We start from the raw sequence: 18,471 nt of genomic DNA, 5'->3' as shown, positions 1-18,471 counted from the left end.
CCTTTTCTTTTATTGCCCTTAACTTTTCCAGAAAAAACCCCAAAACAAAGTCTCATAGCATTGATGCAGAGCGCTTGTTGAGCAGAATTAAACTGAGAAACTATATCAGTCTGAACTGGATCAGACCCTGAATAAGGAGCTCCCTAAGCTGTGTTAGCTGCCATCAGCTGGACCCCTGCTGAGATTTAATGCAGAAACTCAGACATGATGAAGCCAGCAACCCTCCAGCTCTACATACAGATACAGATAGTTCCTCTGTTGGTCCCAGAGGGAAACAGCTTAGCATGTAGCTGTAAGCTAGCAGCAGATGCTAGCTAACAATGCTTCCTCATCAGCAGTGATGGACCAAGCTGGAGATGTGCACAGCGTAGCTCGTAGTAATGCATGTGTCCCGTTAATTACTCCGTTTAAACACTTTGGATATATTAACCTCATTAAACAGGAAGGTGGTGCATGCCATCTTCATTAGCTAAGCTGTTAGCGTTAGCTGCTGCTAAGCCGTTAGCTGCTGCTAAAGGAAAACACAAAGATGTCGCAGAATGAGTTTAGTGTTTTTATTGAAGTTTTTACAATGCATCGTTTAAAAGCTCACTTTGATTTTCAGACGTGTCCTGAACGCTTTTCTCCCCTTAAGTTGAACTATTTCAGTGCGTTCACGTGAAGAGGATCAGAACCGGATCAGAACCGGTTCAGAACCGGTCCGGTTCTGCTGGAACCTTAAAAGCACGGCTGGTTCTGCGTCGGCTGCTGACTTTGAGGCGCGATTAAAGGTGTATCGGGTCATGTGAGAGGTTCGAGACGACAGAACCAGAACCAGAACCGGGTCAAACTGCCAGGCAAGAACCGACTGAAACCGGTTCCAAGTGCTTTCTAAATGAATCGGCTGTTAGGACCGGCACCGGGCTCTAATTCTGCTGAACAGAAAGCTCCAAAAACCCCATCCATCAGAACCATCCATCAGATCCATCAGAACCCGATCCATCGGAACCCGATCCATCAGATCCATCAGAACCCGATCCATCAGATCCATCAGAACCCCATCCATCAGATCCATCAGAACTGGATCCATCAGATCCATCAGAACCCGATCCATCAGAACCCCATCCATCAGAACCATCAGAACCACCAGAACCCGATCCATCAGAACCCCATCCATCAGAACCATCAGAACCACCAGAACACAATCCATCAGAACCTGATCAATACTTCTGATCGGAGCCCAAAGTTTTTACCACGTTATGACATCACTTCCTGCGTAATTCGGACCGAAACACGTTTTAAACTTTCTGAAGGTTCTGATTGGGTTCTGTTGGGGTTCTGATGGGGTTCTGATTGGGTTCTCATTGGTTCTGATGGGTTCTGATGGGGTTCTCATTGGTTCTGATGGGGTTCTGATGGGGTTCTCATTGGTTCTGATGGGGTTCTGATGGGGTTCTCATTGGTTCTGATGGGGTTCTCATTGGTTCTGATGGGGTTCTCATTGGTTCTGATGGGGTTCTGATGGGGTTCTCATTGGTTCTGATGGGGTTCTGATGGGGTTCTGATGGGGTTCTCATTGGGTTCTCATTGGTTCTGATGGGGTTCTCATTGGGTTCTCATTGGTTCTGATGGGGTTCTTATTGGGTTCTTATTGGGTTCTCATTGGTTCTGATGGGGTCTGATGGGGTCTCATTGGTTCTGATGGGGTTCTGATGGGGTTCTCATTGGTTCTGATGGGGTCTGATGGGTTCTCATTGGTTCTGATGGGGTTCTGATGGGGTTCTCATTGGTTCTGATTGGGGTCTGATGGGTTCTCATTGGTTCTGATTGGGTTCTGATGGGGTTCTGTTGAAAACAAAGAGATTTAATATTTATAATCGAATAAAGTTTTATTTCATGGATTCAAATTAAATTCAACCGTTTAATTTCTGAGAGAATAAAACGTGTCGCTCGCTTTAATTCAGGCGCCGCCGGGTCGACCCGAGTCAGAAACCACCGCAGGGCGCCGGGCACGAGGACGGCGGCGGCGAGGACGCAGAGTCTGTGCGACAGTAGAAAAATACGGGTCAGAAAGAGGCCACGCCCCCATAAAGCTGTGTGAAGACCAACCGACCAATCAGATGTTCGGGGGCTCAGCAGGAAAATACAACGACCCTCAGAAACATTTACACCCGATCTGCTCAGCCGCCGCCATCATCATCATCATCATCAGGAAGCTGCCTTCAGGCCCAGTGCTGGTGACAAATATACAACTAGTAGACAATCTTCATTATTTTAGTCAACAAAATAGAAACCGAAACTATTTGTTTTCCCACAGAGGCTGAGAAGAAGCTCCGCCCCCTCCTGCTGCCGAAGAAGAAGCTCCGCCCCCTCCTGCTGCCGGGACTACGCAGCCGCTTTGTTGTCCTTCTGCGGGAAACACAGAAACACAAGAAGACTTAGCCGGGCCCTAACGGACCCTTTTCAGAACAGAAGTGAGCATGCTAATGTTCTGTTAGCATGTCTATGGAGGTTTCAGCTGATGTTAGCATCAAGCTAACAGAATGAACACCAACGATCTTTCAGACGTGGTTACGGACAGAGCTGCCTTATGTTATCAAATCAAATTTATATACATAAAATAAAAGCATTGCAGCAGGGAGTGGAAGAAGCATTAAAAATACATAAAAGAATATAAAGAGAAACAAATAAAATCATTTAAATGAATTTAAAACCAGCAACAGTCCAGATAAGTTCAAAGATATCGTGCAGATTTCATGCATAGACACATGAGAACAGAAATGTCTTTAACCTGGATTTAAAAATGTCTCCATTTGGTGAAAGTTTAATCTCCACTGGCAGTTTGTTCCACTTGTTTGCAGCATAACAGCTAAATGCTGCTTCTCCATGTTTAGTCTGGACTCTGGACTGGACCAGCTGACCTGAGTCCTTGGATCTAAGAGCTCTAACTGCAGAAAATTCTCTCTCATCCAGGTGTTTACTTCCTGCAGACACTGACACAGTACGTCTGCTGGGCTGCAGTCGCCATGGCGACAGAGACACATAAAGTTGTGTATCGTCTGCATAACTGTGATAATTGATGTTAAAGTTCTGTAATATCTGACCCAAAGGGAGCATATACAAGTTAAACAGAAGAGGTCCAAGAATCGACCCCTGGGGGACTCCACAAGTCATGGCCACTCGCTCAGATTCATAGCTGCCAACTGTAACAAAATAACTCCGGCCTTCTAAGTAGGACCTGAACCAGTTAAGGACCGCTCCAGAAAGTCCAATGTTAGAGGAACGGTTTTCCGACGAACAGAACCAGAACCCCCAGGAGGCCGAAGAAGCTCCGCCTCCTCCTGCTGCCGAAGAAGCTCCGCCTCCTCCTGAAGGTTCTGGTTCTGACGGATCAAAGATGAAAACCTTACCCGATACGATAGGTCAGCAAACTCCCGCCCGGCCTGGTTCCCTCTGTATCCGCCCCTGAAGCCGCCGCCCCCCTGCGGCGGCCCGAAGGACCCTCGGCTGTTCGAGCGACCTCGCCCGCCACGGAAGCCCATCCCGCCGCGGCCGCGGTAACCTCCACGACCTCGGCCCTGACGCAGCGGGATGCCGAACGTCTCGGCGTTCATCCTCCTCTCCTCGGCCCAGGTCTGCCTCCGCTCCCTGTGGGGGGGCAGAGATGATGACATCAGAGCTGATGACATCAGAGCTGATGACATCAGAGGTGATGTCACGACCTGATCTGGGTCCAGCAGCTAATCAGGTTCTGATGGAGGTCATGTGACTCACCGTGGGAAAACTGAGCCTCCAGACTTCTCGTTGGCTTTCCTGGAAGAAAACAAAGTTTGTTCAAGTTATTTCTGTTGTGAGAAACTTAAAACATTTATTTTCTTTTTCTTTATTTCGGTTGATTCTCGTTGACATTTTTGTTGGGAACACAGAACACTCAAAAATACTGTTTTTTATTCGAAGCTGCATGAATGAAACGAGTCTCAGGCCCAGGTGGAGCAGGAGAACCGGGCGGGTTCTGCAGGTTCTGCTCATTCTGCAGCCGATCCGTCTCATTTAGTTTGGAATCAGGTTTTAAATCAATTAGATTATTGATCCGATAATCAGGATTTCATGCGGCTGTGGACGGAAAATCAGATCTTTCTGTTCTACCTGAACCGATCCAACGGGCCCGCTCCTGTCCGACCCTGGTGGATCAGAACCAGGGGCCCCTTTAAAGGTCAAAGGTCCCGGTTCTGACCCGGTCTCACCTCGTGTCGTCGCAGGAGATGTTGTCGAAGAAGGACTTGGACTTGTCGTAGTAGCAGTTGGGGCCGAGCGGGTCGCCCCCCTCCTCGTCGGCGTTGCCCTCGCTGTTCTGGGTTTCCACGCCGGAGTCGCCTTTGTCCTCGCCGTTCAGCGCCTTCTCCGTCTTCTCATCTGCGGGACAAACGCTCACATTCAGACGGACAGTTTGACCCGAACCAGGGAACCAGGGTCTGTTCTCCGTTAGCTTCCTTCTGTTCTGTTAGCTTCCTTCTGTTCTGTTAGCTTCCTTCTGTTCTCCGTTAGCTTCCTTCTGTTCTGTTAGCTTCCTTCTGTTCTGTTAGCTTCCTTCTGTTCTCCGTTAGCTTCCTTCTGTTCTCCGTTAGCTTCCTTCTGTTCTCCGTTAGCTTCCTTCTGTTCTCCGCTAGCTTCCTTCTGTTCTCCGCTAGCTTCCTTCTGTTCTCCGCTAGCTTCCTTCTGTTCTCCGCTAGCTTCCTTCTGTTCTCTGCTAGCTTCCTTCTGTTCTCTGCTAGCTTCCTTCTGTTCTCTGCTAGCTTCCTTCTGTTCTCTGCTAGCTTCCTTCTGTTCTGTTAGCTTCCTTCTGTTCTGCTAGCTTCCTTCTTTTCTGCTAGCTTCCTTCTGTTCTGCTAGCTTCCTTCTGTTCTGCTAGCTTCCTTCTGTTCTCTGCTAGCTTCCTTCTGTTCTCTGCTAGCTTCCTTCTGTTCTCTGCTAGCTTCCTTCTGTTCTCTGCTAGCTTCCTTCTGTTCTCTGCTAGTTTCCTTCTGTTCTCTGCTAGCTTCCTTCTGTTCTCTGCTAGTTTCCTTCTGTTCTCTGCTAGCTTCCTTCTGTTCTCTGCTAGCTTCCTTCTGTTCTCCGCTAGCTTCCTTCTGTTCTCTGCTAGCTTCCTTCTGTTCTCTGCTAGCTTCCTTCTGTTCTCTGCTAGCTTCCTTCTGTTCTCTGCTAGCTTCCTTCTGTTCTCTGCTAGCTTCCTTCTGTTCTCTGCTAGCTTCCTTCTGTTCTGTTAGCTTCCTTCTGTTCTGTTAGCTTCCTTCTGTTCTGCTAGCTTCCTTCTGTTCTCTGCTAGCTTCCTTCTGTTCTCTGCTAGCTTCCTTCTGTTCTCTGCTAGCTTCCTTCTGTTCTCTGCTAGCTTCCTTCTGTTCTCTGCTAGCTTCCTTCTGTTCTCTGCTAGCTTCCTTCTGTTCTGAAAGGTGTGTAAAACGTACGCACCTTTCAGCTTCAGCTTGCTCTGGAACTCCCGGTCGATGTCCTCCTTGTTGAACTGGGCGTTGGCGCTCTCAAAGTCAAAGTCCTTCTCGAACTTCACGGGTCCATCTCGGCGCACGTTGAAGCGCCCGCGGCCGCGGTGCCCGCCCCCCCGGCCACGCCGGTTAATCGGGTTAGCGCCCGAAGCTGCTGGGAGACAGAACCGTGTCGTCAGAGGAAGAAAAACAAGAAGCCGGACGTCAGGAGGCGGTGAGATGGAGGCGATGAGGCAGCGGCAGCAGGAAGTCACACCCACAGGTGGCGTTCTCAGGTGCGCGCCGAGCACGGGAACCGCACGAGAACGCCGCCAGTCCGATGACATGGCGGCATGTCAGTCAGAAGCTGGCAGAGGGAAACACTCAGAGGGGGGAGGAGCCTCTGCAGGGGATGAGCATGCAGGATGGGTTCAGAGAGGGCGGGGCTTTGACCTGAGGGGCGTTTACCGGGCTCCCGGCCTTCGCCTGGCGCCTGCTCGCTCTCGGGTTTGTGGGCTTTCTGGACGTCTGTCCCTGGAACACGGTGGCGTCGACAGGTTACCGAACAGATCAGTTCAGGGCGGAGAAGTGTTAAATATGTCAGAAATTATTCTAACTGAGGATCAGGGACTCTGAGCCCCGCCCCCCCACTGCCTGCCAGTCAGAAGGAGGCGCCTGAACCTCACCTGATTGGCTAAAAGCACCCTGCAGAGGAAGCCCTACCTACAGCACATATAACCCCCCCCACAGTCTCACCCCTCCTCGTGTCCACGCCGTCGTGATGCTGCACCCTCTGGGAGCTCTGACCTGGGGCGGCGGGCGCCATGCGGCCGTGGGCGGGGCTCCTGCGGCCCAGTCCGGGGGCCGGTGCCGTGGCGCCGGTCGCCGGGGCCGACAGGCCGCTTTGGCTCGCCTGGTCCAGGGCGGGACTCTTCCTCAGGGGGTCCAAGCTGGGGCTGCTCCGGCCTGGGGGAGAAGCAACAGAGGACAGGGTCCAAAACCAGACTGAACCAAATCAATACGATCAATGGACGCACCGATCGGAACTCCAACACCCACAGAGACGCAGACGGGAAACAACCGCTGCTCAAACCGGAGCCGCACACGCCTCACCAGCAGCTTCCTTCTGTTCTCTGCTAGCTTCCTTCTGTTCTCTGCTAGCTTCCTTCCTTCTGTTCTCTGCTAGCTTCCTTCTGTTCTCTGCTAGCTTCCTTCTGTTCTCTGCTAGCTTCCTTCTGTTCTCTGCTAGCTTCCTTCTGTTCTCTGCTAGCTTCCTTCTGTTCTCTGCTAGCTTCCTTCTGTTCTCTGCTAGCTTCCTTCTGTTCTCTGCTAGCTTCCTTCTGTTCTCTGCTAGCTTCCGTCTGTTCCCCGCTAGCTTCCTTCTGTTCCCCGCTAGCTTCCTTCTGTTCCCCGCTAGCTTCCTTCTGTTCTCTGCTAGCTTCCTTCTGTTCTCTGCTAGCTTCCTTCTGTTCTCCGCTAGCTTCCTTCTGTTCTCTGCTAGCTTCCGTCTGTTCTCTGCTAGCTTCCTTCTGTTCTCTGCTAGCTTCCTTCTGCTCTCTGCTAGCTTCCTTCTGTTCTCTGCTAGCTTCCGTCTGTTCTCTGCTAGCTTCCTTCTGTTCCCCGCTAGCTTCCTTCTGTTCTCTGCTAGCTTCCTTCTGTTCCCCGCTAGCTTCCTTCTGTTACCCGCTAGCTTCCTTCTCAGCTAACAAGCCGGCAGATTTAAATTAAAATGCTAACGTGAATGCTGAGCTCACCGACTCCGACGGGTCCAAACTGCGGGGACACCAGCGGGCTGCTGCTTAACTGGTTGTAGGCCGGAGCCGGAGCTCGGTTGAAGAGGCCGTAGGAGCCGGCAGACTGAAACGGAGTCGGCGCCGAGCCGGCGGCGGACGAGGAGCTGGAGCTCATGGACGACTGAAAGGCAGAAAAGATGAGAGGAAGCTGATCAGTGATTGGTCGGCTGGGTGGAGGGAGGCGGAGTCTCACATTTAAACCTTTTTTAAAGGGACACTATGTAATAAATTAAGTCATTTATTAGCTCAAATCAACATATTCATTCATAAATTAGTCCTCATTGGTGTAAAATTATCTCTGTCAAAAATCTCCCTTATCCTCCTGAGTGAAGAATAACTTGTCTGTATCTACATAGAGCAGGTAAGCTCTATGGAGGCTGCCATGTCCTTCCGCTCTATGAAAAACGACGAAGTGTCGAGAGGGACATAAAGCACTTCGAATCGCGTTTCCCCAACGCCGAATGCTTATTACAGCCGCTAATGGTAAATAGATTTTATCTGGTAAATTATCCTACTAATAATGCATTGATTGTTACCAAACTTCTGCCGTAGTACACATAGGCTCTTAACTCACAAAAAGAGGCATTAGAAAGTTTGTAAGTTTACCGGGAGTTTATTTAAAAGAACACTTTCCAGATAGCAACTACACACTGCTGCTAACGCTACCGCTGCTAACGCTACGTCGACGTCACTTCTGGTAACTCCCGGAATATGACTAATTGCATTGCTTGCACACCAAAGGCGATGTCAACTTCTGTTATCTGACATGTTATCTGTCATCTGTATTCATAGTGTTGTTGTATGTGTGTTATGTAATCCTTTGTACTGTGTGTCTTGATGTCTTTTTGTTTGTATGGACCTTGAGTCTGAAGCTATAGCTTCTTGAATCTTGACACATACCGCCTGCCGTAGTTCAAGAAGTTGCAACGCACATTTGAAAACGCGAGGCGCTAGAGAGCAAATTCATTCGACTTTGCAAAATAAAGTTGCACCACTAGATGGGGGAAGAAATGACAAAGTGTCCCTTTAAGGCCGAAATGAAGGCCGACAGAGGAAGACATCACCGGCGGCGTACCTGGACGATGGCGGGGTCCTGGGGCAGCGAGCAGGTGGGCTTGGGCGGCTCGCACACCGTCAGGTCCTTGATGTCGCTGCCCCTGAAGATGATGTACTCGAAGGTGTCGTCCCGGGGCGGGATGGGCCGGTCGGTGGGCCGGTCCTCCGTCCCGAAGGAGCGAACTGGGGAGGAGACGCTTCGTGGTTAAACATCAAAGTTCCACCAGAAACACTTTTAATGCAACAGAACCAGCAACAAACCGGGTCGAACAGCAGAACTTTGGGAGGGCCGGTTCCATTAACACCATTAATATTCTCTTTATTTTCTCTGCTGACCGGTAAAAAGACCCAGATTCATTTTTAAAGCCTTTAAACACCTCAGATCTGAGTATTGATTTCTGATCAGAATGATGGGAAACAAAGCTGCTGAGCTCAGGTGGAGTCCTCCACCATCTCAACCTGTTTTTCCCCAATTTTTTTTAATAACTTTATTTGCAACAAAGCAGAATAACGACATATAAATGTGAACATAACGTCAAAAAAAAAAAAAAAAGCCAGCCAAGGGGAGCATAAGGATAAGAATAATAACAAGAGAATGACAGTCACAAAACTCTTGCAAAAAGAAAACTACTGAACAAGCGGACATATGTGCCAAGGAGTCTCGTGGAAACAAATAAAACAAAGATTTAGGACAACAGTTCGTCCATGATTCCAAGTTGGGAACAAGCCCATATTGTTGTTTTTGCTTTATGATTAGTTGAAGATTTAATTGTGAGCAAATATTGCTTTAATTCAACCAAAAAAAAAAAACATATTTTCTTTTCAAAAATGTGCATTTGTGTATGTGAAATTTAGCTTTGATAATTAATAAATGAATAAAGAAAACCTTCGGATTCATTTTGCCACTTAGTTGAAACCCAAACAGGAAGCTTGCTGATATTTTTAAGTCAACAAAATTGCAAAAATGTTGCCAGAAATCTTTACAAATCTCCACCTGTTGCTGCTGAGCTCAGGTTGAGTGCGTTCGCAGTGACGTCACTCAGCAGCGACGTGTTTTTCTGTCAGAACCGATGCTAAAGGCTAAAGCTCGTTGGCTGACTCATGTTCCCGAACCACCGTCAGTCCGCCACGTTTGGCTTCCCTGTAGTTGTTTAAGCTCCTGTAATCATAATTAAAAACTAAATTGCCCGGCTGAGGTGGCCCTGCTGCCCGCTGTTAGCTCCGCGGCTAACCGCCTGACGGTGCTGTCCCGCTGGATAATACCTGGAGCTAGCATGCTAACACCGTCAGTTTGTGTAGCTGCGCGGAGCAGCAGAGCCACTGACACCCTGTTAATAATAATAATAATATTAATAATAATAATAGTCACTGTTAATAAATCACACCACATCGTTACCCACCCCCAGCAGGCGGGCCGCGGGCTCACCTTTAGCCAGAGCCACGGTGGAGTTCTCCGTGTCGATCGTGTATAAGATCCCCTCATAGCGGATCTCGGCCTTGGAAATTAGGCTGATTTTACTGCCCAGATACGGCGTCCCGCCGCTCATGGTGAGTCCCGGGGGTCCGGCAGCTGGAGCAGAGAAAAGATCGGCAGGTTCTTTCGAGCCGTGTGATCAACACAACCGATTCTTCAACCGAGTATCCCGATTCGTTTCCCTCTACAAACCGCTACAAACTCTCCGGAGCTACAACATGGCCGCCACTTCCACCATCGAAATGTTCTGCGCGGCGGGGGCTAACGAGAGTTTGTAATATCGCGCGACTTTGTTGCGCCGTGAACTCCAGATCTGTGGCGAATAGAAGGGAACTGAAAGGATGACAGAAGAAACGGGATAAAATAGATAGATAGATAGATAGATAGATAGATAGATAGATAGATAGATAGATAGATAGATAGATAGATAGATAGATAGATAGATAGATGAATACTTTATTGATCCCGAAAGAAATTCAAGCATCCAGTAACAGACATAATAAAGCAATAAAAATGTTTATACAATAATAAACACTTTAAAAACTATCTAAGAATAAAAAAAAACAAAAGAAACTGTTTAAAAATATAAAAAAATGTATCAAAGACTGGCAAAGGAGGAGGAAGAATACATAAAAAACATGTGGAATACATGAAGATAAAATATTGAATTAAAAGTGAAAACATTGATCAAATATGAATGAGGTTATCATTGTTTTTTATTTGTAGTTTTTATATTGTTTGTTTTATTTATTGATTCCAACATCAGAGACATTTTTTGTTTCTTTGTTTTTGTCCTTTAATGTTTTTGTTGTTTTACTCATAAAGGCTTCTATGAGGCACTGGTGGTTTGACTGTATTGTGAAGCACTTTGTGACTTTAATCTGAGACAGATGTCACATTAAATAAACGCTCTTTACAAACGGCTGAAGTTTGGAGTTTTTTTCCAGGTGTTGCTGCCTGAAACATGCCTGAGAAAGCTGCTCCCTGCAGGTGTGAACAGCTGCTGACCTCAGAGAGCTTCCACACGTCATACAATTGTTTAATTTAAAGGTTTATTTATTTAAATGGCTCGAGTATTGTTTTATGACGCATAATTCTGAACACATTTTGCACCACAAACTTCTAACGGACCGAACCTGGCTCTACCTCAAGAACAGAACATAATTTTTTTATTTGTTTTTTATTTGTTTGTTTATTTAGTCATTTATTATTATTAGTTAGAAGTCGTAATTTTTTACTGTTTTTTTTCTTATTTTTCCTTATCTTGTTCTTATTCATCCTTCTTTTTTTTCTGTAACGAGTGCACTGCAAAAAAGGAATTTCCCGCAAGGGATTAATAAAGTAACTCTGATTCTGATTCTGATTTACTAGAATTTGTATTATTATTGTTGTTGTGAATACAATCCTTGTAAATCCATCCATCCATCCATCCATTATCTTCCGCTGGTCCGGGGATCGGGTCGCGGGGGCAGCAGCTTGAGCAAAGAGACCCAGACGTCCCTGTCCCCGGCCACTTCCTCCAGCTCTTCTTTACATCATTGTAAATATTTTTTAAAAAATGTTGAGCTACTTGACTAATTTGAATTTGCCCCATTGGGGGATGAATAAAGTATTTTTCTATTCTATTTCTAACGTCTCAGCGCAGGTGGAAGATCCCTTCATTCTATTTCTATGCTGGAAAACGAGCCGGATCCTCCGCGCATGCGCGAATTCTAAAAAAACGATTTGCACAACGGTCCAACATCAAAGATGGCGGGAGCCTCCGACCCACTGGAGGACATGCTCTTCAACGAGGTGGACGAGAAGGCGGTCAGCGACCTCGTAGGTTCCCTGGAGTCCCAGCTGGGCGACAGGAAGCCTCCCGCGGCGTCGTTCTCCGACGGGAAGCGGGACGCAGCCGGAGCCGCGGCCGCGGCCGGACACTTCTCAGGGAAAGTGCGCGATCAAGCGGGGTCCGCGGAGCCGCCGCAACAAGGGCATCCAGCCGCGGGGTCGCCCCGGGAACCCGGCAGAGCTCTGCCTTCCTCTACCTCCGCCGCGGCCGCCGGAGCCGGCGCGCAGCCCGCGGGAGCCCCCGCCGCTGCGCCCGGACCGGGACCCGTAACTTTGCAGCCCGCCGCCGCCGCAGGCTTCCACCGGGCTGCGGTCCCGGGTCCCGCCGCGGCTCCCGGCGCCCCCGCGGTCCCCGCGGCGGAGGCGGCCCGGACTTCCTCCCCCGGGTCACAGAGTGTAAACGGAGCCGCAAAGTTGGTGAACTCGCCCGGCGTCGCTCCGCCCGCCGCGGCCGGGATCAGCGGCTCCCAGCCCGGCTTCCCGGCTCCGCAGCCCTCGGCGGGCTCCCCGGCTGTGGCCCCCCAGCGGCACCCCAGCCCGGTGACCAGCAGCGTGGCCCAGAACGGGGTGGACCCCAAAGCTGCCCCCGCCCCGTCCGCCCCTCAGGTGCTGAACCACAGCAACCCTCTGATGCACGCCAAGATGCTGGTCCCCAGCCAGCCCGTCCCCGGGGGCTCCGTCATCCTGACCAGCACGCCGCCGCCGCCCGCCATCATCCAGACCCAAGCCGCCGCCGGCGCGGCCAAGCCGGCCGTGAACGGGGTGGCTCCGCCCACCCTGGCTGTGGTCAGGCCGCCGGGCGCCCCTGTGGGAGGAGCCTCCGCCGTACAGCAGCAGAGACCCGGACTCGTGTCCAGTTCCACCCGGGCTGTCGCCCCCCAGCCCGCCATCGCTGTCCGGCCTCAGCAGCAGACCACCATCCAGCTGCCGCCCGGCTTCACCATCCCTCCAGGTGAGCAGCACACCTTCCACAGGTGCCGGGTCACCTGTGGGGTCACCTGTGGGGTCACCTGCCGGGTCACCTGAGATGCTCTGACACACCTGGATGCAGAACTGCTGGAGCTTCTTCCAGAATTCGGAGCGAGAGACGATCGATTGATTCGTTGATCTAAAGTGTTGATCAGTTTATCGTCTCGTTGTTTTTCACATCTGAACCGTCTCTGCGTCGGGGCGTCCAGGCAAACAGGAACTGACGAGGAAACTGATGCAAACGGAGCTCTCAGCCCGCATTTTCCTCCAGTTCCTGTTCCCGTGTTTCCACTGGTGCAGCCGTGCACACCCACTCGGTGCCGGTTACGGCCCGGGCCTTTAATCTCGTACGTCTGTGTCAGTTTTTCATGGGCTGTGTTCCAAACCGCATCCTTCTCCTACTACTCCCACTAACTTTAACTTTTTTTAAGTTCCCGGATGCATACTAGATTCTCCTAAATGTTGGGTATGCATCATGAGGTTACTACTCATACTCAAACTACCCAAGATGCAACGTAACGTGACGTCGCCGATCGTCATTTCCTGTCAAAACGGCAGTTTCAAGCTAGCTACAACGAGGGTAGCTTCACTTCCTGTTTTCAAAACAAAAGCACCAATTGTATGGTAATGGCTTTCCCTATGATAAAAGGCAACGGGTATTTTATTTTGTGAAAATAACAGGAAGTGCATTGCTCACTGCGGCTAGCTTTAGTAGCGCCGAATTCGTGGGAACAAAATTGTAAACAGCCGGTATTTTGTCAGGTTTTCAACACGTTGGGGATCTAAACGACTACTTTCTCACCTGAAAATGTTTCAAATGTTGCTAAAGTTTACAGAGTTTAGAGCTTAAGAGAAATCAGCTTCAGGCCGGCTGATTTCGGCTCGGGCAGGAGCGCAATGCATTGTGGGTAAACGCTCTGCATACTGTCTGATCGAATGAGTATGTAGTATGCAGTATGCAGTATGTAGTATGCACTATGCAGTATGCAGTATGTAGTATGCACTATGTAGTATGCAGTATACAGTATGTAGTATACAGTATGTAGTATGCAGTATGCAGTATACAGTATGTAGTATGCAGTATGCAGTATACAGTATGTAGTATGCAGTATGTAGTATGCACTATGTAGTATGCAGTATGCACTATGTAGTATGCAATATACAGTATGCAGTATACAGTATGTAGTATACAGTATGTAGTATACAGTATGTAGTATGCAGTATGTAGTATGCAGTATACAGTATGCAGTATGCAGTATGCAGTATACAGTATGTAGTATGCAGTATGTAGTATGCACTATGTAGTATGCAGTATGCACTATGTAGTATGCAGTATACAGTATGTAGTATACAGTATGTAGTATACAGTATGTAGTATGCAGTATGTAGTATACAGTATGCAGTATGTAGTATACAGTATGTAGTATACAGTATGTAGTATTTAGTATGCAGTATGTAGTATGCGGTTTCGAACACAGCCATAGTTTCTGTTGAAGTTGTAATTCAGTTGAAGAAGAGTCGAGCTGACAGGAACCGTCATTCCGTCGTTGTTTTGATCCAATAAGTTGCGTTATCAGATCGTTGGGTTCTCAGATCGTTGGGTTCTCAGATCGTTGGGTTCTCAGATCGTTGGGTTCTCAGATCGTTGGGTTCTCAGATCGTTGAGTTCTCAGATCGTTGGGTTCTCAGATCGTTGGGTTCTCAGATCGTTGAGTTCTCAGATCGTTGAGTTCTCAGATCGTTGCGTTATCAGATCGTTGGGTTCTCAGATCGTTGGGTTCTCATATCGTTGAGTTCTCAGATCGTTGAGTTCTCATATCGTTGGGTTCTCAGATCGTTGGGTTCTCATATCGTTGAGGTCTCAGATCGTTGGGTTCTCAGATCGTTGGGTTCTCAGATCGTTGGGTTCTCATATCGTTGGGTTCTCAGATCGTTGGGTTCTCAGATCGTTGGGTTCTCAGATCGTTGGGTTCTCATATCGTTGGGTTCTCATAGCGTTGGGTTCTCAGATCGTTGGGTTCTCATATCGTTGGGTTCTCATATCGTTGGGTTCTCATATCGTTGGGTTCTCAGATCGTTGGGTTCTCAGATCGTTGGGTTCTCATATCGTTGGGTTCTCATATCGTTAGGTTCTCATAGCGTTGGGTTCTCAGATCGTTGGGTTCTCAGATCGTTGGGTTCTCAGATCGTTGGGTTCTCAGATCGTTGGGTTCTCAGATCGTTGAGTTCTCAGATCGTTGGGTTCTCATATCGTTGGGTTCTCAGATCGTTGGGTTCTCATATCGTTGAGTTCTCAGATCATTGGGTTCTCAGATCGTTGGGTTCTCATATCATTGAGGTCTCAGATCGTTGGGTTCTCAGATCGTTGGGTTCTCAGATCGTTGGGTTCTCAGATCGTTGAGTTCTCAGATCGTTGGGTTCTCAGATCGTTGGGTTCTCAGATCGTTGAGTTCTCAGATCGTTGAGTTCTCAGATCGTTGGGTTCTCAGATCGTTGGGTTCTCATATCGTTGACTTCTCAGATCGTTGAGTTCTCAGATCGTTGGGTTCTCAGATCGTTGGGTTCTCATATCGTTGGGTTCTCAGATCGTTGGGTTCTCAGATCGTTGGGTTCTCATATCGTTGGGTTCTCAGATCGTTGAGTTCTCAGATCGTTGGGTTCTCAGATCGTTGGGTTCTCAGATCGTTGGGTTCTCATATCGTTGGGTTCTCAGATCGTTGGGTTCTCAGATCGTTGGGTTCTCATATCGTTGGGTTCTCATATCGTTGGGTTCTCATATCGTTGAGTTCTCAGATCGTTGAGTTCTCATATCGTTGGGTTCTCAGATCGTTGGGTTCTCATATCGTTGAGGTCTCAGATCGTTGGGTTCTCAGATCGTTGGGTTCTCATATCGTTGGGTTCTCAGATCGTTGGGTTCTCAGATCGTTGGGTTCTCAGATCGTTGGGTTCTCATATCGTTGGGTTCTCAGATCGTTGGGTTCTCATATCGTTGGGTTCTCAGATCGTTGGGTTCTCAGATCGTTGGGTTCTCATATCGTTGGGTTCTCATATCGTTAGGTTCTCATAGCGTTGGGTTCTCAGATCGTTGGGTTCTCAGATCGTTGGGTTCTCATATCGTTGGGTTCTCAGATCGTTGGGTTCTCAGATCGTTGGGTTCTCATATCGTTGGGTTCTCATATCGTTGGGTTCTCATAGCGTTGGGTTCTCAGATCGTTAGGTTCTCAGATCGTTGGGTTCTCAGATCGTTGGGTTCTCATAGCGTTGGGTTCTCAGATCGTTGAGTTCTCAGATCGTTGAGTTCTCAGATCGTTGAGTTCTCATATCGTTGGGTTCTCAGATCGTTGGGTTCTCATAGCGTTGGGTTCTCAGATCGTTGGGTTCTCAGATCTTAGAGTTCTCATAGCGTTGGGTTCTCAGATCGTTGAGTTCTCAGATCGTTGAGTTCTCAGATCGTTGGGTTCTCAGATCGTTGAGTTCTCATATCGTTGGGTTCTCATAGCGTTTGGTTCTCAGATCGTTGGGTTCTCAGAGCGTTGAGTTCTCAGATCGTTGGGTTCTCAGATCGTTGAGTTCTCATAGCGTTGGGTTCTCATATCGTTGAGTTCTCATAGCGTTGGGTTCTCATATCGTTGGGTTCTCAGATCGTTGGGTTCTCAGATCGTTGAGTTCTCATAGCGTTGGGTTATCAGATCGTTGGGTTCTCATATCGTTGAGTTCTCATAGCGTTGGGTTCTCAGATCGTTGGGTTCTCAGATCGTTGGGTTCTCAGATCGTTGAGTTCTCATAGCGTTGGGTTATCAGATCGTTGGGTTCTCATATTGTTGGGTTCTCAGATCGTTGGGTTCTCAGATCGTTGGGTTCTCAGATCGTTGGGTTCTCAGATCGTTGGGTTCTCAGATCGTTGAGGTCTCAGATCGTTGGGTTCTCATATCGTTGGGTTCTCAGATCGTTGAGTTCTCAGATCGTTGGGTTCTCAGATCGTTGAGTTCTCAGATCGTTGGGTTCTCAGATCGTTGAGTTCTCAGATCGTTGGGTTCTCAGATCGTTGGGTTCTCATATCGTTGGGTTCTCAGATCGTTGAGGTCTCAGATCGTTGAGTTCTCAGATCGTTGGGTTCTCAGATCGTTGAGTTCTCATATCGTTGGGTTCTCAGATCGTTGGGTTCTCAGATCGTTGAGTTCTCATAGCGTTGGGTTCTCAGATCGTTGGGTTCTCAGATCGTTGGGTTCTCAGATCGTTGAGTTCTCATAGCGTTGGGTTCTCATATCGTTGGGTTCTCATATCGTTGGGTTCTCAGATCGTTGGGTTCTCATAGCGTTGGGTTCTCAGATCGTTGGGTTCTCATATCGTTGGGTTCTCAGATCGTTGGGTTCTCATATCGTTGGGTTCTCATAGCGTTGGGTTCTCAGATCGTTGGGTTCTCAGAATCGTTGGGTTCTCAGATCGTTGGGTTCTCATAGCGTTGGGTTCTCAGATCGTTGGGTTCTCAGATCGTTGGGTTCTCATACCGTTGGGTTCTCAGATCGTTGGGTTCTCAGATCGTTGGGTTCTCATATCTTGATGCTCAGCGGAGAAACGTAACCTGACGGACTGATGCCATGTTGCTGATGTCATAATGATGTCATGTTGCTCCTCCCCCTGCAGGCATGGTTCTGGTCCGGACGGAGACGGGTCAGCTGGTCATGGTCCCTCAGCAGATTCTGGCTCAGGCTCAGGCCAAGACGCAGCAGGGCCAGGCGGTGGTGACCCAGAGACCGGCCACGCCTACGGCCACAACCACCATCCGGGTCAGCACGGCCACCACGGTGAGTTCGGTACCGATGGCGCCGGGTTTCAGGCGGGTCATTGGGCTGCGGACAGGAAGTCAAACTTAATTCAACAGACTTCTGAGTCCAGGTGCATGATGGGACAGTAAGGCCCCATGCCTTACAGCTCCTGGGGCCGTTCTGTCCCATAATGCACCTGGGGCCCCTGGCAGCTCATTTACAGGCATGCAAACTTGCCACCTTTCGGCGAAATTCGCCGTTTTGAAATCAAAATGGGTCATTGTTCTGAATCGCATAGATCCGAGGAGAAAAAAAAATGGGGGGGGGGGGGGGGTTGAGCATGTCAACTAGCGAGTGAAACTGTGAACCTCAAAACTACACTAGACCTATCACCGCCGCTCTCTTGTCGTGACAACAAATGACTGACAAGAGTGGCGTGTGAGGGCGAACCCCTATTCCCCCCCCCCCCCCCCCCCCCCCCGGACCCCACACGGTGGAAATTGCGACAAGGACAGGTAGGGATTAATGTTTACAGTTGTTAACTTCTGAAGCTAAAATGCTACAATTTGACTGATGTCCTGAAATAGTCTTCATAACGAATTGTGTCGTTAGATCAATTCATGTGCTTGGAATAGTGTCTTTAATACAAGTGTCAGCTAAATGTCTTGATAACAGACTTGAAATAGTCTACAATTCCTCGATATTTCACCGCCTCACAGAACGCTGTTTGTGTTAGTGCTACTCGAGGTAACTGTAGAGTGGCTAACTAGCGCCTTCCACACAAGTTCAGGGCTTTGCTAATACTTTTAGCCAACGTCAATGGAGACCTTAATTGTCGCCGGACTTGGCTTTTTAACGAGGTATGCCCCTTCATAATACCCTCCGATAATCACGGAAAGGGAACATTTTGCCCATTTGAGGAGGTCGTTTCATTCGTCGTGAGTTTATCAATGCAGAGTCCGGAGAGCTCTGCCACAGGTCGTATTTGAGAGTGTGACCCCCATCCCCTCGCTGTTTGCCCACACCCCCGTTGATGATGACAGCCTACAGGTGCACTCGTGTTCATCCAGTATGATGCACCATCAATCGAAGTTAAAAGGGGCACAATGTAGGATTACGTAGTG

At 48.8% G+C, this 18,471-nt stretch overlaps 2 protein-coding genes across 4 annotated transcripts in view; one reads left to right on the top strand and one right to left on the bottom strand.

Annotated features, from left to right (window-relative positions):
- Positions 1 to 539: 539 nt before the first annotated feature.
- On the bottom strand, positions 540 to 10,043 carry lsm14aa (LSM14A mRNA processing body assembly factor a). Of its 3 annotated transcripts, XM_075470815.1 has the most exons (10): positions 9,732 to 10,043; positions 8,325 to 8,488; positions 7,211 to 7,370; positions 6,213 to 6,422; positions 5,910 to 5,990; positions 5,446 to 5,628; positions 4,224 to 4,392; positions 3,754 to 3,792; positions 3,390 to 3,627; positions 540 to 2,388 (listed from the first exon to the last, which is right to left on the bottom strand). In XM_075470815.1, the coding sequence occupies exons 1-10, from the start codon at positions 9,850 to 9,852 to the stop codon at positions 2,365 to 2,367; spliced, it is 1,389 nt and encodes a 462-aa protein (XP_075326930.1). In that variant the 5' UTR covers positions 9,853 to 10,043; the 3' UTR covers positions 540 to 2,364. The 3 variants fall into 3 exon arrangements, with proteins under 3 accessions (XP_075326930.1, XP_075326931.1, XP_075326932.1); XM_075470816.1 differs by lacking the exon at positions 5,910 to 5,990 and having other exon boundaries at positions 5,446 to 5,631; positions 9,732 to 10,042; XM_075470817.1 differs by lacking the exon at positions 5,910 to 5,990 and having other exon boundaries at positions 9,732 to 10,042.
- A 1,469-nt stretch (positions 10,044 to 11,512) lies between these two features.
- LOC142384523 (transcription initiation factor TFIID subunit 4-like) overlaps positions 11,513 to 18,471 on the top strand; it is a 29,404-nt gene continuing 22,445 nt past the window's right edge. Inside the window, exons 1-2 of the mRNA XM_075470814.1 lie at positions 11,513 to 12,564; positions 17,226 to 17,386. Of these exons, the coding sequence (XP_075326929.1) occupies positions 11,529 to 12,564; positions 17,226 to 17,386 (1,197 nt within the window). The 5' untranslated portion in view covers positions 11,513 to 11,528. The remainder of the gene's footprint in view (positions 12,565 to 17,225; positions 17,387 to 18,471) is intronic.

This window comes from Odontesthes bonariensis, chromosome 7 (genome assembly GCF_027942865.1).
Source record: "Odontesthes bonariensis isolate fOdoBon6 chromosome 7, fOdoBon6.hap1, whole genome shotgun sequence".
Taxonomy (NCBI): Eukaryota; Metazoa; Chordata; class Actinopteri; order Atheriniformes; family Atherinopsidae; genus Odontesthes; species Odontesthes bonariensis.
Note: the sequence above shows the minus strand (reverse complement) of the source record. Positions and strands in the feature narration are given on the sequence as shown.